Source organism: Hyaena hyaena, unplaced genomic scaffold, assembly GCF_003009895.1.
Source record: "Hyaena hyaena isolate Hyena2069 unplaced genomic scaffold, ASM300989v1 scaffold_695, whole genome shotgun sequence".
In the NCBI taxonomy this organism is placed as follows: domain Eukaryota; kingdom Metazoa; phylum Chordata; class Mammalia; order Carnivora; family Hyaenidae; genus Hyaena; species Hyaena hyaena.
In genome coordinates, this window is record NW_024081326.1 from 771987 (window position 1) to 788163 (window position 16177).

At 34.1% G+C, this 16177-nt stretch overlaps 1 protein-coding gene across 4 annotated transcripts in view; it reads left to right on the forward strand.

The window, feature by feature from the left end:
• The window catches only part of JMJD1C (jumonji domain containing 1C), a 317069-nt gene that overhangs the window by 125060 nt on the left and 175832 nt on the right, over positions 1–16177 (forward strand). For all 4 annotated transcript variants that reach the window (XM_039217454.1, XM_039217455.1, XM_039217453.1 and 1 more), the window contains exon 2: positions 6462–6626. Coding sequence is in view for 2 of the 4 variants with exons in the window: in XM_039217453.1 (XP_039073384.1) it covers positions 6462–6626 (165 nt within the window). In the remaining 2 variants the exon portion in view is untranslated. The remainder of the gene's footprint in view (positions 1–6461; positions 6627–16177) is intronic.

A 16177-nucleotide genomic window follows, 5' to 3' on the forward strand; every position in this document is an offset into this window, starting at 1 on the left:
ACTCAGTGTAGACAATCTTAGGGCTATTTTAAGTGTGGGGTCTTTGACCTTATTAAGCCAAAAAGGAATCAGCTATTCAAACATTACTTTATATTCAGTGATTTATCATATGCTGTGTATATGCTTGTAGAGACTATGCTGCTATGATTGTTAGGCCTCTTATGAACTATTTCAGTGTTTTCAAAGACTCCATCATTTACTAGCTGTTTGACCTTGGGCAACTAATTTCTTATTTTAGCTTCCACATTTTAAAAGTTGATAATAATATGTATTTACTGGGTATATGTAATGAATAGCTTAATATCTGTATCTGGCATATAGTAGGCACTATTCACATGTTAGCTAGGTTTTTTTAATATTTTAGTCATTGGTATTTTGTTACCATTATCAATAATATTTAGTAATCTTTCAGGTGATTTGTGTGGTGATCAAATGGTTTAATATACGTGTCTGGCAAAAATTAAACAGTGTTGAAATGTTAGCTGTTTCAATAATAGGTTTGAGTGCCCCTTGAGAGATGAAAGATTATCCTTGTGATTCCCAGACTTCTTTATAACTTTTAGAACCTAGACTTATATGCCATCACATGTATTTTAATTTTACTTGCTATGATTATCATTCAAGTAACATACTGGTGTGAATACATATTGGATTCCTCTATAGAATTGTACTTACAGTTTTAGTTCACCATGGCAAATTTATTATAACTACACAAAATACAAGTTTTGTTATTAAAAAGTTAAATTACACCTGCAAGGATGACTATAATAAAAGAAAGAGAAAATAGCAAATGTTGACAAGGATATGAAGAAGTTGGAACCCTCATACATTGCTGATGGGAATGCAAAATAGTGCAGCTACTGTGTAGAATAGTTGATCAGTTCTTCAGAAACTTAAACATAAAGTTTACCATGTGATCCAACAATTCCATATTTAGATATATACCCCAAATAATTGAAAACAGGAAGTCAGGAAGATGTGCCAGTTTTCATTGCTACATTATTCATAAAACCAAAAGGTAAAAACAACCCAAGTGTACATCAGCAGATGAATGAATAAAATGTGGCATATATATGTAATAGAATATTATTCAGCCATAAAAAGGAATGAAGTTCTGATATATGTTATAACATGGATGAACCTTGAAAACATTATGCTAAGTCAAATATTCCAGATACAAAGGGACAGTGTGTGGTTCCATTTACATGAAATATGTAGAACAGGCAAATTCATACAGCTGAAAGTAAGATTAGAGATTACCAAAGGACTGGGGAAGAGGGTAAGGGGAGTTATTGCTTAACAGACAAAATGTTATTCTTTGTGATGATAAAAAAGCTTTGGGTCTAGATAGTGTTACTTGTATAATGTTTTGAATGTAATATCACTGAGTTGTACACTTAAAAAATGCCTAAAATGGCAAATTTTATGTTATATTTCATCACAATAAAAATATTTTTAGTTGAACTTTAGTTTTGTTTAGATAAGCATTTCTGATTAATGATGTGAATGGCAAATAAATGTTCTCTGTTAACTTGTTTGTAAGACCTTTCCTCCTCTGTACTTGGGAGTCAGAGAAAGGATGGGTGCTGCTTACCTATTTAAAGATACATAATTCTTATTGCCCTAATGTCTCTAGACAGAATACTGGGGAGCTGCAGTTTCCAGAGAGCATATAGCTACCTTCCTTATATTTAATGGAAAAAGCCAGTAGAACAAAAATCCGACTTTTTATTTTCTAGTCACTAACTTCCTTCCTTTGCCCCGTATAAAGTAGAGTGAGACCTAGGTCAAGGTAGATGCTTCTTAAGCCTCCAAAGGATACCTATCCTTTATAGATAATTAACTCCTTTCTTCTATTTGCTTCTTTTCATCTTTTGAGGTTTTTTTCTAGATTGCTGCAAAGTTTGCAGCCTTGTGTCTGTTAAAGGTTTTTCTCTTCACAGACGTGGATGGGATTGGGATCTTCCACTCTAGTGTTTGGATCTTTGACAGTTACCATTTAGGACTATTCAGAGATGTGTTTGTGCTCATTTTTGAAGTCTTGGCTATGCAGCTGATAGTTAAGTAAGTAAGTGACCTCTGGATAAATGAAGAATATGGTCCATGCATTCCTGAAACCTGATTACTCTGAAATATACGGCAGTTTATAGCACCTACACATGTAGGCCTCTTCTGTATTTTGGGGCTCTCCATATACTCATAAAGTCAAATGGTATTGATTTTTATAACTAGAGGAGACTCTAACACCTTCTGAAAATGTTAAAAAATCTATAATTTTAAATCTTAATCTTACTGCAAAATCATTAATCCAGAAGACACTTATATTGTTTCAAATTGTTTATACCTTGGATTACACCAGAATGTTTCCCAGGTTTAATTTAAAACTTTTAGTTCATTGTTTCTGAATAACCAATTTAAAAAAAAAAGATCAACCAGTTTCTTTAGAATAATTCTTAGAATTGTTGATTATTGAACATACTATTGGTGCCTATTAATTTTTTTCTTTTTTTCTTTAAAGTTCATTTATTTATTTTGAGAGCAGGGGAGAGGAGCAGAGGGAAAGAGAGAATCCCAAGCAGGCTGTGCACAATGCAGGGCTCGAACTACAAACCATGAGATCATGAACTGAGCTAAAACCAAGAGTTTGATGCTCAACCACCTGAGCCTTCCAGACACCAGCCTATTAATTTTGACTTTTAATTTAGCAAATGATTTTATTTAGTTTTCAGAATCTTTTCTAAAATTTGTAAAGCTTATTTTTAAGTATGATTCTAAGCCATTAATAATAGCATTACTTAAAGTGTGTCAATTTATATTTTCTCTACTTGATTACTTTTACATAAAATATCCACTTACAGTTTGTCTTTTGAAATAAATATGCTTTATTTTTTAGAGGGAGAGGTAAATTAGTTTAATCTGTCATATTGTATTTTTGATAATCTGACTTTTAACATGTATGAACTTTAGGCCATTGTTAAAAGTTTCTGGTTTTATAAAAGCATAGGACAGTATTTATGTTCTCTGTAAAAAAAAGTTTTGGACTTTACTGTGTTATAGTCTAAACCCCATAATTTTTATATCATATTTTAAATTTTTGAGTACTTGGACAGAGATGACCAGATTTTGGACATTCCCTCCCTCCCTCTCACCAATTTGTTATCCACCAAATTCTTTATATAGATTTGTAGATAGGTAAATTTTGTGGAAAAACTAGTCCATTTTTTCCCTATATTGCTATTTTATAGAGCAAAATTCTGTTAGGTATCTCATAATGAAGTTTTTATGGACAAATAAATTGAGGGATATTTCATGGTGTAAACTGTCTTATCAAAAATGCATAGGGAGGGGCGCCTGGGTGGCTCAGTTGGTTGAGTGTCTGACTTTGGCTCAGGTCATGATCGCATGGTTCGTGGGTTCGAGCCCTGTGTTGGGCTCTGTGCTGACAGCTCAGAGCCTGGAGCCTGTTTCGGATTCTGTGTCTCCCTCTGTCTCTGCCCCTCCCCCACTCATGTTCTGTCTCTCTCTCTGTCTCAAAAATGAACTATAAAAACAATTTTAAAAAAATGCATAGGGAGCATTGGCATTAATAACCTTGAAGACCTCTGATAAAGTTAGGCATTTGTGACTTATTCGTGATTGTTCATAACTTATTTGGTTTCCCTAATGTTTGTTTATATATGAAGAAATGACATTTCTATATTGGGGCGCCTGGGTAGCTCAGTTGGTTAAGCATCCAACTCTTGCATTATGTATGCATGCACACACTCCCGTTCCCTCAAAATGAAAATTAAATATAAAAGGGGAACTCCCCCTCTGCCCCGCCTCACACACGATCAGCGTTCCTCTCCTGTGACACAACTCCTGTGTGCACAGGTGTTCATCCTTTGACCCTTGGCATCCTTCCCATGGGAGGCATGAGGAGCCAGCATGAGCAGCACACTGGTATTTTGCTTTAAGTAGGTTTTGCTCTAAGTAATAAAGTCCTAGGAGTCTCATGTCTTTTGCCAGAATCCATGAAACAATAATAGGCTAGCTTATCAGTGTCTGTCTGTCTATCTATGTATCTTTTGACATTCAAACACTTCACTGTCCTGATAATATGAAGGTAAGTTAGTTTACAGCAAAGGAAAATAATTTCATTTCCTTTTGTCCCCAGGTTCCTAGCAGATTCCCAAAAGTCTTAGTCAGTGATACTGTCCATGCAAGACAAGCCATGAGTTTAGAACGTTCGCTCCATGCTGAAAATTTTAATTTTATATCAAAGACTTTGCACATGGAAGAATTTCATTGAATTTATGCCCTTTAGGTACGGAAATGTTTAAAAGCATGGCTTTTTAGGTTTTTGATGGAAATATTTTGTCAACAAAACCATATTGTTGCCCATGTGGGGAAAGCAAAGATAGTACTCAGGTTTCGCTGAACATTGTCTCTGTTTCATTTTTCTGTTCTTTTCAGCAGTGGGATTTTTTAATGTCTGTTTATTTTGAGAGAGAGAGAACAAGAGAAGGAGCAGCAGAGAGAGCAGGAGAGAGAAAGAATCCCAAGCAGGCTCTACACTGTCAGCATGGAGCCCAATGCAGATCTCAATACCATAACCTCGAGATCTCGACCCGAGCCAATATCAAGAGTCAGATGTGGGGCACCTGGGTGGCTCAGTCGATTAAGCATCCGACTTCGGCTCAGGTCATGATCTCTCAGTTCGTGGCTTTGAGCCCCACTTCGGGCTCTGTGCTGACAGCTATAGCTCAGAGCCTAGAGCCTGTTTCAGATTCCGTGTCTCATCTCCCTCTCTCTCTGACCCTCCCCTGCTCATGCTGTCTCTCTCTCTCAGAAATAAATAAATAAAACATTTAAAAATTTTAAAAAAAGAGATGCTTAACTGATTGTACATCCCAGTTTTCTGTAGTTTCCAAGAACCCATTTATACCACAATTTAATAATTAAGTACATGACTCTTACAAGATTTCAGGTGATAGAGATACATTGGCATATATAGTTTGAGACTTTTGCATAGCACAAGGTGGACCTCAGCTCAACCCCTCAGGATTTGTTTTTGGAAGAAGCCAACAAAACTGTTGGGCTCCTGCTCTGATTTGGCATAGATAATTAGGAATAGATGTTAACTCCTTGAACAGTGTATTCCTCTTTTCCAGTTCTAACACATAAGCATGTCCAACTAGCTTCCTAATGAGCAGCAGCACAAAGACCTCAAAATCAAACATATACCAGTTTCTGTCCATGTTTAAAAGTCAATGATTGCATGAGTCAGGAGATATTTAATATTTATTATTAAGTATTTTGCATGTATGCAGCACTGTACTGGGCACTGTAACGGTGAGTTTGCACCCAAAATATAATAATATTCTCATTTTATTTGAAGAATATAGGGCAGAATTTGGTTATATAATAATATAAACTATATGAAAAATAACTGCTTGTAGGAGTTCAAAAGTAAGTTTGAGTGAAAGTGGGAGTTATAAACATTCTGGAAGAACTTGGGTGAGGTCTGAAAAACAGGATTTAAATGAGAAGGAAGTGAAACACTTTAGATGTAAGAGAGCAGAAGATGGGTGGTAGAAGAAGGATCAGAATAAGAATGCCTGCAACAAAACTCATAAAGTGGGAGGGAAGACAGCTCTATGAAGAGATCATCTTAGGTAGTAAATGGAAAAGGATGAAAATGGGAGAAGAAAGAGTTGAATGAATGAGTGTAAAGAGTCTGCTTTGGTTTTCCAAATATTAACATTCATGTTTCTATCTTAGAGGGAAAGCCCTAGGGCTTTCCCCATTCAGTATGCTGTTAGTTGTAGGTTTTTCAATATTACCATCATTGTGTTGGAGTAGTTTCCTTCTGTTCCTAGTTGGGGTATTTTTATCATGCAAGGGTATTAAGCTTGTCAAATGCTTTTTCTGCGTCAAGCAAGATGATCATGTAGTATTTTCCTTCATTCTGGTAATTTGTTGTAGTGCACTGATTGTCCTATGTTGAACCATCCTTGCACTGCTGCTTGTCTTTTTAAGTAATGTTTTATTGGAACAAAGCCAAAGTCATTTGTTTACATATTATTTATGGCTGCTTTTGTACCATAAAATCAGAGGTAAATAGGTGTGACAGAGACCATATAGTCTCTAAAGCCTAAAATATTTAATATTTCCCAATCTCTGCTCCTAGAATCATCAGTATGCACAGTCTTTTGTATGTCGTTAGTAGATATCGGCCAGTCTGGACTGATTAATATTGTATAATTTGCTTTTTTAAATAAACTTAATAAACTTCTTAACATACACAATAAGTAGGGAGTTCTAATGAGGTTAATGAAAATTTGTTAAATAATGATTTTAAGACAAATGTTGATTTGAATAATGAATTTGATAATATCTTTTCTAAATCAGCTTCAGAGCTTGTATTTTAAAATATCACTCTGTATTGCTTATGGTGTTTTATATTTTTTTTTCTCTAGGTGTATGTGGAATTTGATGATCTTGAATGGGATAAACGAGAGTGGGTTAAAGTTTATGAAGATTTTTCAACTTTCTTGGTGGAATACCACTTAATCTGGGCCAGGAGGATTGACCCTAGCCAGACTCAGGGATCAAAGAGCAAACAAATTCAGTGGCCTGCATTGGTAAGATCCATTCCTGTTTCATTAAACATTTGCAGTTTGTTTTAAAAGAACAGTAACTGAATATAAGCTCAGATTTATCTTGGTGATTATAGATTGTTCCTGAAGAAGCTCTGAAGTATCTGGCAGAAATACTCAAATTTGGTTTTTATTTTGTTAAAACAATTTTATATGTCTTTTTTGTTAGTACTCTTTTAGCATATTTAATCTACAGATAGTTTATTCTGTCCAGATAGAAATCTATAAATTGTATTAAAGGTTACTAACAAATGGTTAGTTTGAGTGTGATGGGGAGCAGTTTTGCTGAATGCAACTGTATATGTGGGCAATAAGAGGATACTTTTTATAAATCACTCAGTAGTATGTAATTTTCCTTGATTTGTTAAATTTAGTAAAAATAGAGAGTGAATTCATTGTGGATGATAGCAGATCATTAATGTGAAATTATATGTTCATGTAATAGGTAAAATTACTTCATATCAGGAAGTATTCTATTTAAGAAATAATAGATTTCACAGTATTTTCAACTAGAGTTTGAAGAGTTTTATAAAAGAAACTTACTAAGGTTGCCTGGCTGGCTTGTCAGAAGAACATGTGACTCTTGATCTCAGGGTCATGAATTTGAGCCCTATGTTGGGTGTAGAGATTATTAAAAAATAAATAAGTAAACTTAAAAAAAAATAAGATACTAAATAAGGTAATTCTGTTAAGAAAAAGGCCATATCTTGTTTAACCATTTTGCTGTAAACGTTCGAATGAAATAATGGTTTTACATTGATATTGAAGATGTATTTTTTTAATTTTTTTAAATTTTTTACAAATAGTTTATTGTCAAATTAGTTTCCACATAACACCCAGTGCTCATCCCCACAAGTGCCCTCCTCCATGCCCTGAAGATGTATTTTTAAAGCCACTGAAATGTTATTTTTTATTTAGTATTTGGTATAAATACCATCAGGGCAGATACTTATAGATGTTTTTTAACATAAATTAAGTATTTACAAGAATACATTTTCTTGTTAATAAATTGTAGTGTCTATACATTTTCTCTTTTAGTTAGACCTTTATAAGTCTGAGGAGGTAAGTGGTTAAAAAGAAAATGTAGGGAGGAAAAGAGAGAATGAAGTGAGTTGTATAATATTTTTAAGAGAAGATCCTTAACAATTATTGCAGGATGAAAATTGATGCTTTGAATACTCTAGCAAAAGAAAATAATTTTATCTATGATAGATTTTAAGAAATACTTGTTGAATGAATATATTGAATTTTTAACATGACGATTTTAAAGCAATGACTAACATGTTTAATATTTTATAAACTTTTAAGTCAAAAATTGGTTAAGGGATGTCTGGGTGGCTCAGTTGGTTAAGCATCCAACTCTTGAGATCAGCTCAAGTCATGATCTCGCAGTTCCTGAGATCGAGCTCTGTGATAGGCTCTATGCTGACAGCAGGGACCTGTGTGGAATTCTCTCTCTCCATCTCTCTTTGCCCCTTGCTTGCACTCCCTGTCTCTCTAAATAAATAAGTAAACTTGAAACTGGTTAAAACTCGCCATGTGAATTTTGTATGAAAAGCCTCAAAAGCAGGAAGCAGTAAAAATAATATTAAAAATTATGCTTCAGTATCATAGTTAAAGAATAAACAACTTTAGAAAACCTTTGCCATGTCTTAAAGACAATTATTAAAATCAAGGTAAATTCCTAATGTATATTCATAAATTAGAGATTTTGGAGAAAATTTCTATTAGGAAATATTATTTAATGATATTTTTTGTCAGGGGCACCTGGCTGGCTCAGTCAGTTAAATGTCTCACTGTTGATTTTGGCTTAGGTCATGATCATGAGGTTCATGAGATCGAGCCCCACATTGAGCTCCCTGCTTGGGATTCTTTGTCTCCCTCTCTCTCTGCCCCTCCCCTGCTCACGTGCACATGCTCACTCTCTATCTCTCAAAATAAATAAAATGAAAAAATATAATTTTTGTCACTATTTTACATATTTCTTTTGAAAACCATTTATTTTATCTTAATGTTTATTTATTTTTGAGAGTCACACATAAGTGGGGGAAGAGCAGAGAGACATCAGGACAGAGGATCTGAAGCTGGTTCTGTGCTGATAGCAGCCAGCGCAACGCAGAGCTCGGACTCATGAACCATGAGATTATGACCTGAGCCGAAGGACACATAGCCGGCTAAGCCACCCAGGTGCCTCTTTTGAAAACCTTTTAACTTCATATAACTAATTAATCATGAGCTCTCTTTAAAATTCAGCTTATTTTTTCTTATACAAAAAAACCCCTATACATTATTTAAACATTTGGAAAATGCTAAATGATATAAAGTAGAAAATCACAATAATCATTCTATTTTCATCAAGTAGTAGTCAACTTACTTCTTTGACATACTTTCTTATAAAGTATTTCCCTATTCTTTTTCCACCATAGAATTAAAGAAATTTTTTAAATTGTGGTAAAATATGCTTAATGTAAAATTTTCCACCTTAGTCATTTTTAAAGTATAAAAGTTCAGTGGCATGAATACATTCACCTTGTTGTATGTACAATCATCCATGTGTAGAACTTATTCCGTCTTACAGAACTGAAACTCTGTACGTTTTAAACAGCAGCTCTCCATTCCTTCTTCTTCCCAGCTCCTGGTACCTATCCTCTTAGTTTCATTCTCTATGATTTTGAGTACTCTAAGTATGTCAGTATAATCGGAATCATACAGTATTGTCTTTTTGTGACTGGCTTATTTCACCTAGCTGATGTTTGCATGGTTTATTTATGTTGTAGCCAGTTTCAGAATTTCCTTCCTTTTTAAGGCTGAATAATATTTCATTGTATGTGTGTACCACATTTTATTTATTCATTTGTCTGTTGAGAGACCCTTATGTTGCTTCCAACTCTCAGCTATTGTGAATAATGGTGCTATGCATATGGGTGTACATATATCTCATTCAACAGTTTGGAATTGCTGAAAAAGTGGAATTGCTGCATCATATGGTAATTCTGTTTTTAAATTTTCTGAGAAACTGCCATACTGTTTTCCACAGCATCAACAGTATTTTACATTCTTGGCAATACTTGTTGGTTTTAATTTTTGATAATAGCCATCCTAATGGATGTGAGGTAGTAGTACCTTCTTGTAGTTTTGATTTACATTTGCCTAATGATTAGTGATATTGAGCATTTTTCATGTGCTTATATGCTATTTGCTCATCTTCCTCGGAGAAATATCTATTCAAGTTTTACCCGTTTTTGAATCTGGTTGATTTTTGTTGTTTAGTTTTAGAAATTCTCTATATATTCTGGATATTAATCCCTTATCGGATGGGATCTGCAAACATTTTCTTTTGTGGGTTGGCTTTTTACTCTGTAGACAGTGTCTTTCAATGCACAAAGTTTTTTTAATATTCATAAGGTCCAGTTTGTCTTTTTTTATAGGTCATCTGTGTCTTTGGTGTTATATCCAAGAAATCATTGCCAAATCCAACATCATGAAACTTTTGTTGCATGTTTTCTTCCAGGAGTTCCACTATTTTAGGTTTTACATGTAGTCCTTTGAACCATTTGGAGCTAATTTTTACTTATGGTTTTAGGTGAGTGTTCAGCTTCTTTCATTTGTTTGTTGATATCCAGTTTTCCTAATACTAATTATTGAAAAGACTTCCCTTTTTCCTTTGAATAGTCTTGACACCTTGTGCAAAAATTATTTGATTTTATATGCCAGAATTTACTTCTGGGCTCTATTCTAATTCATCAGTCTATACGTCTATCTTTATGCCAGTACCATACTGTTTTGATTACTGTAGCTTTGTAGTAAGTATTGAAATCAGGAATTGTGAGTATTCCACCTTTGTTTTGTTTTTTTTTTTTCCAGACTATTTTGACTACTTGGTGTCCCTTGAAATTCCAAGTGAGTTTCAGGATGGATGCTACTTCAGCCAGAAACTTTGGAATTTTGATATAGATTGCACTGAACTTATAGATTAATTTGGGTATTATTGAAATCTAAACAGCAATAAGCCTTTCGATTCATGACCACAAGATGTCTTTCCATTTATTTATGTTTTCTTTAAATTCCTTTAGCAGTGTTTTGTAGTTTTCACTGTACAAGTCTTTCACTTATGTGGTCAATTCCTAAGTAATTTTGTGATTCTATTGTAAGCAGAATTAATTTGATAAATTTTGTTTTCACATGGTTCCGTTATTAGAGTATGGAAACAATTGTTTTTTGTGTCAATTTGAAATTCTTCTGCTTAGTTAACATCATACTCAATAGTGAAAGACTGCAAGCTTTTTCTCTAAGATTGCAAATAAGACAAGGATGACACTTTTCTGTTCAACATAGCATTGAAGTTCTAGCCAGAGCAGGTAGACAAGAAAAAGGAAAAATAAAAGGCATCTAACTTGGAAAGGAAGAAGTAAAGTTACTTGTTTGCAGATGATATGATCTTATATATGGAAAATCCTAAATAATAAAGACAGTTATATGCTTTCCCACATGTTAAAACTAATAAATAAGCAGCAGCAGGTTATAAAATCGCTGCTTTCTAATCATAGTTTTAGCTAAGACTGTGTTAAAATTGTAGATCCTGCTTTTTTTACTTGATATTTCATTCTGTACATTTCTATCACAGGTAATAGTTGTAACAGTTTTTAATGGCTGCATAGTATTTCATCCTAAAATGATACATTTCCCTCATGTTTGGTATTGTCGTTCCTAATTTTTTTTGTGATTATAAGTAACTGATAAATATTGTGATAAATATGTGAATCTTTGCTTCTCTGATTATTTTAAAAATTTAGATTCATGGCAGCAGAATTACTGGTCAGAGGGTATGAACTTGAAAAAAAAAAATAGAAATCTCCTGAGACTCTCCACAGATTAGTTACAAGTCCTGCTTATTGCCGCTGTCCCCAGTGTAAGAGTGTTTCACCTCCCCCCAGTCATGACCCCCCCACCCACCCCACTGCCCCCAGTGTAGGAGTGTTTCACCTCCCCCCAGTCATGACCCCCCACTCACCCCACTGCCCCCAGTGTAGGAGTGTTTCACTTCCCCCCAGTCATGACCCCCCCACTCACCCCACTGTCCCCAGTGTAGGAGTGTTTCACTTCCTCCCAGTCATGACCCCCCACCTCACCCCTGCACCCACAAGCACTGATTACTTGTCTTCAGACCATCTTGTTTTAAAAACGCAAACATTTAAAAAAAGGATTTTTACAACCTGAGTCAAGAATTGAATGTTGTAAGTTTAATATCTACTCATTTGATATTTTAAGATACTATTTTATTTTAATTTGCATTTCTTTAATGGGACGAATATTTTTTCTTATTTATTAGCAACTTGTATTTTTGTGATTGTGTTTTCAAGTACTTATTAGGATTTTGTGTTTTTCTAATATTTGTTCTAAGCTTTCTTTGTATTATTAGAGATACTATAACCTTTTTTNACTCACCCCACTGTCCCCGGTGTAGGAGTGTTTCACCTCCCCCCAGTCATGACCCCCCACTCACCCCACTGTCCCCAGTGTAGGAGTGTTTCACTCCCCCCAGTTATGACCCCCCCACTCACCCCACTGTCCCCAGTGTAGGAGTGTTTCACTTCCTCCCAGTCATGACCCCCCACCTCACCCCTGCACCCACAAGCACTGATTACTTGTCTTCAGACCATCTTGTTTTAAAAACGCAAACATTTAAAAAAAGGATTTTTACAACCTGAGTCAAGAATTGAATGTTGTAAGTTTAATATCTACTCATTTGATATTTTAAGATACTATTTTATTTTAATTTGCATTTCTTTAATGGGACGAATATTTTTTCTTATTTATTAGCAACTTGTATTTTTGTGATTGTGTTTTCAAGTACTTATTAGGATTTTGTGTTTTTCTAATATTTGTTCTAAGCTTTCTTTGTATTATTAGAGATACTATAACCTTTTTTGTATTTTTTTCATGGTTTGCTCAGCTAATTTTAGCAAGTCGTTTTGATTCGTATGTTTATATTTAAAGAATGTTTATATAATGAGATTATCTTCCTTAATTTAGATAGTCAGGATGTGTTTTCCTTCTTTTCTTCCTATTTCCTTTCTTTATTTCAGGAGGTTATAAAAATTAATAGACAAGTAATTGAAATGAGAGTGCTTGGTATATTTTAGACAATAATCATTTTAAGTTTCATAGCCTTCTGCAAACACTCATTTATGTTTAGTACATATAACTGCAATTGTTTCTCTACTGTTCATTCAAATGAAGCGTATTTAAGGATATCTATAAGCAGCAATTATGACATTCAGAGTTTTAAAATTCATTTGGCAGAATAAAATGCTGTATCTACAAATTGGAGAAATTTGGAGGATACATATGACATGGCAGTAAAATTAAACAGAGCCAGAATTGTCTTTACTTCTCTACAGATTTAATGTTTCTAATTCTGTGTGCATGATACTTGATTTCATGTTCTTTTGTACTAAACATGTGTTTGTATTATCCTCTTTCTAGTTGTTTCACCCCTCGTGTGGTACCTGTTAAATATTATACATTGGTTATATTATCTTTGCTACTTATTCTAAGAAATCTGTAGAAACTGGCAATGTACCTGCTGGTTCTTAAAGTCACGACATGACAAAAAAATACTGTTGTCTTACTAACCTTTTCTAAAGTTTGTTTTAAAATTTAAAAAATTAAAAAACACTAAAAATTTAAAAATTAAAACCAACAAAATATGAGATAGTTTGAAACCAGTTCTCTGGAATTGTCTCTGCATCTTTCTTCCCAGTGTATCAATAGCAAAACATGTATTGGAGCATCCACCACCTATATAATGTGCTGAAGTGGTGGGTTTCTGTTGTTGTTCTTTGTTTGTTTTTTTGGCTTGGTCCTGTATGATCAGGGTACCACTTGAGGTTATTCTGATGATGAAGGCCGAGATAATCTTACATTTTTATGTAAGTTACTTAATATATTGTTAAATTTCACTTTTTAAGATAAAGTAGAATACTCATGAAATCACATTTATCTGCACCAGGGAAAGAAAGTGTTGGCATTCATAATTGAAATCAACGAATAACCTACCTAACTGGATTAGGGCCCTGGCTCCATCTCCTTTAGGAAAACCTTCTGTGGGGAGAGGGGCTTCGACCCTAACCCAGCTGGGCTGTAACACTGCTGCATTTTCTAAGGGGCAGAGTTTTCTACTACTTTTCTTCTGGCTCAGCCTTCCAGATCACCCCAACCAGAATTAATTTCACCATCCTTTGTTCCTTTAGAACTTTGTTTGTACCTCTGTTTTAACAGCCAGCACTTCTGCTTTGTATTATTCCTATTTGTTTGCATGTCTGTCTTTCCCTACTAGATTGTAAGTTCTTTGAGGACAGGAATCATGTCTTAGTCATTTTTGAATCATTCCTAGACAGGAAGTACAGTGCCTTAACTATCTTAGTAAGTGCTCATTTTAAAGTGATGAATTTATTCTACCCCAGCTAGTGAAAAAGAATTTTACTGGTATCGTAGCAGATTTTCTGGCTATTACTTCATACTAAGATCAAAAAGGACAGGAAAGCATGATCAGCTAGTCGTGGCAAAAATATGCAAGTAACCACTTTTAAAATGGCAAGTAGTCAAAGACAAATAGTAAAACTGTTTGTAATAGATCCCCTCATTCTAATAAAATACAAATGTGAGATTTTAAATTGTCATGGAGGAGAGGAGGTGATGTAAAATTACCCAAAATAGATAATTTTCAAGATGTAGAGGGAAGGAATTTATGTCTTTATTGCCAATTAAATATGCTTACCTGCTGTAAATTCTCTGAATTTCTGGAGTGAGTTTTAGAAAACTCAGACTTCTTCCCAGTGCATCTTTTCCTTCATTAGATAGGTTATTCTGGTTTGATCAGGAATTGTGATCGGATCGTAAACATGTAAATGTTTATCAGTATATTACCTTTAGATTATTTGCTTGGTAAAGGTACTTGTTACTTGTTTTCTATTCTGAAAGAAAACCTCTCAACGTAGAACAGACGTGATTGCTCTTTGGGACAAAATACCATTATATCTGGCTGTTACATTGCCATACTTGGTTTTTAGATTATGACCTCAACCAAATTTTACTGAAATGTGAAAGTTATGCCACATTCCAACTATGAATTGAACTTTGAAATAAATTCATCTAGAGAATTTTTGTATATTGATAATTGAGTTTCCAGACTTAGATTTATTAGTTTTACAGTTCTTTGTGCTTTGGTAAATAATGAAATGGTAGTAAAGACATTATACCTTCAGAATTATTATTTCTCTGCAAGGTAAAGCACTTTATGAGAATAAATTATATATGTTAAAGTATCAAACTTTTTAAATGATAAAAGCTAATACTGAGAAAGACTGCAGTGAATGAGCACACTTACCTTTTCTTGTGGGTCATAAATGACATTATTTTGGGGGAAAGTATGATATTGTAAGAACCGTAAAGAAGCTCATACTCTTGGATTCATTAATTATACTCTTAGGAAATTATTATTACAAAATGATTTTTAAAAAGTAAAAATTGTAAATGTGCTTGGGTGGTTCAGTTGGTTAAATATCCAACTCTGATTTAGGTTCAGGTCATGATCTCCCAGTTCGTGTGATCAAGCCCCATGTCGAGCTTTGCACTGACAGCATGGAGCCTGCTTGGGATTCTCTCTCTCTCTCTCTCTCTCTCCCTCCCTCCCTCCCTCCCTCCCTCCCTCTCTCCTTCTCTCTCCTCCTCCCTCTCTCTCCCCCTTTCTCCCTCCCTTCCTCCCTCCCTCCTTCTCTTCCTCCCTCCCCCTTCCCTGCTTGTGTGTGTACACATGCGTGCTCTCTTTCTCTCAAAAATAAACTTAAAAAAAAAGTAAAAATTATATCCAGTTCAGTTAATGTTTATTAGACCCCTTATGTGGGCCAGACAGTGTGCTAGGGCTGCACGTCCAAAACTGAAAGGCAAAATGTTACATGCAGGAAGATGTTCATTGTAGTCCTGCAAAAGAAGAAAAAAGGAGATGTCCCAAAATTTGTGAATGTTTTGAAACTAATAAAATATTCTGAAGCTTTTAAAAATTAGAGTTATGAATACTTCAGAGAAGCATGGACAAATAACATTCAAGTAAAAAGCATCTTGATTATAGCAGTATCAACATTACTTAGAAAGTAATATAAAGTAATTAAAATTATTTTTTTGAAAGGTGGGATTATGCTGGACTTAACTTGTCTTTTTGATTAGAAATAGTTATTATTTCCCAAGAAATTGGAAATTTCATATAATAACTATCATGTATTTTTTTTGGAAATGATTTTCTTCAAATGAATTCTTTCAGTAGATTTGTTTTAGCTTCTGTCAATATACTTTGACATTTACTTTTTAAATTTTGTTAATATAGCATTTTTAATATTTTTCTTAATAGTACAAAGAAAACTTTCTATTAAAAATAACAGTTCAAACAATGACAAAATATAATGAAACTTATTTAAGGTTTGTTTTTAACTCTCTCTGAATTACTACTTACTCATAGATTTACATGGCTTGATGTAACT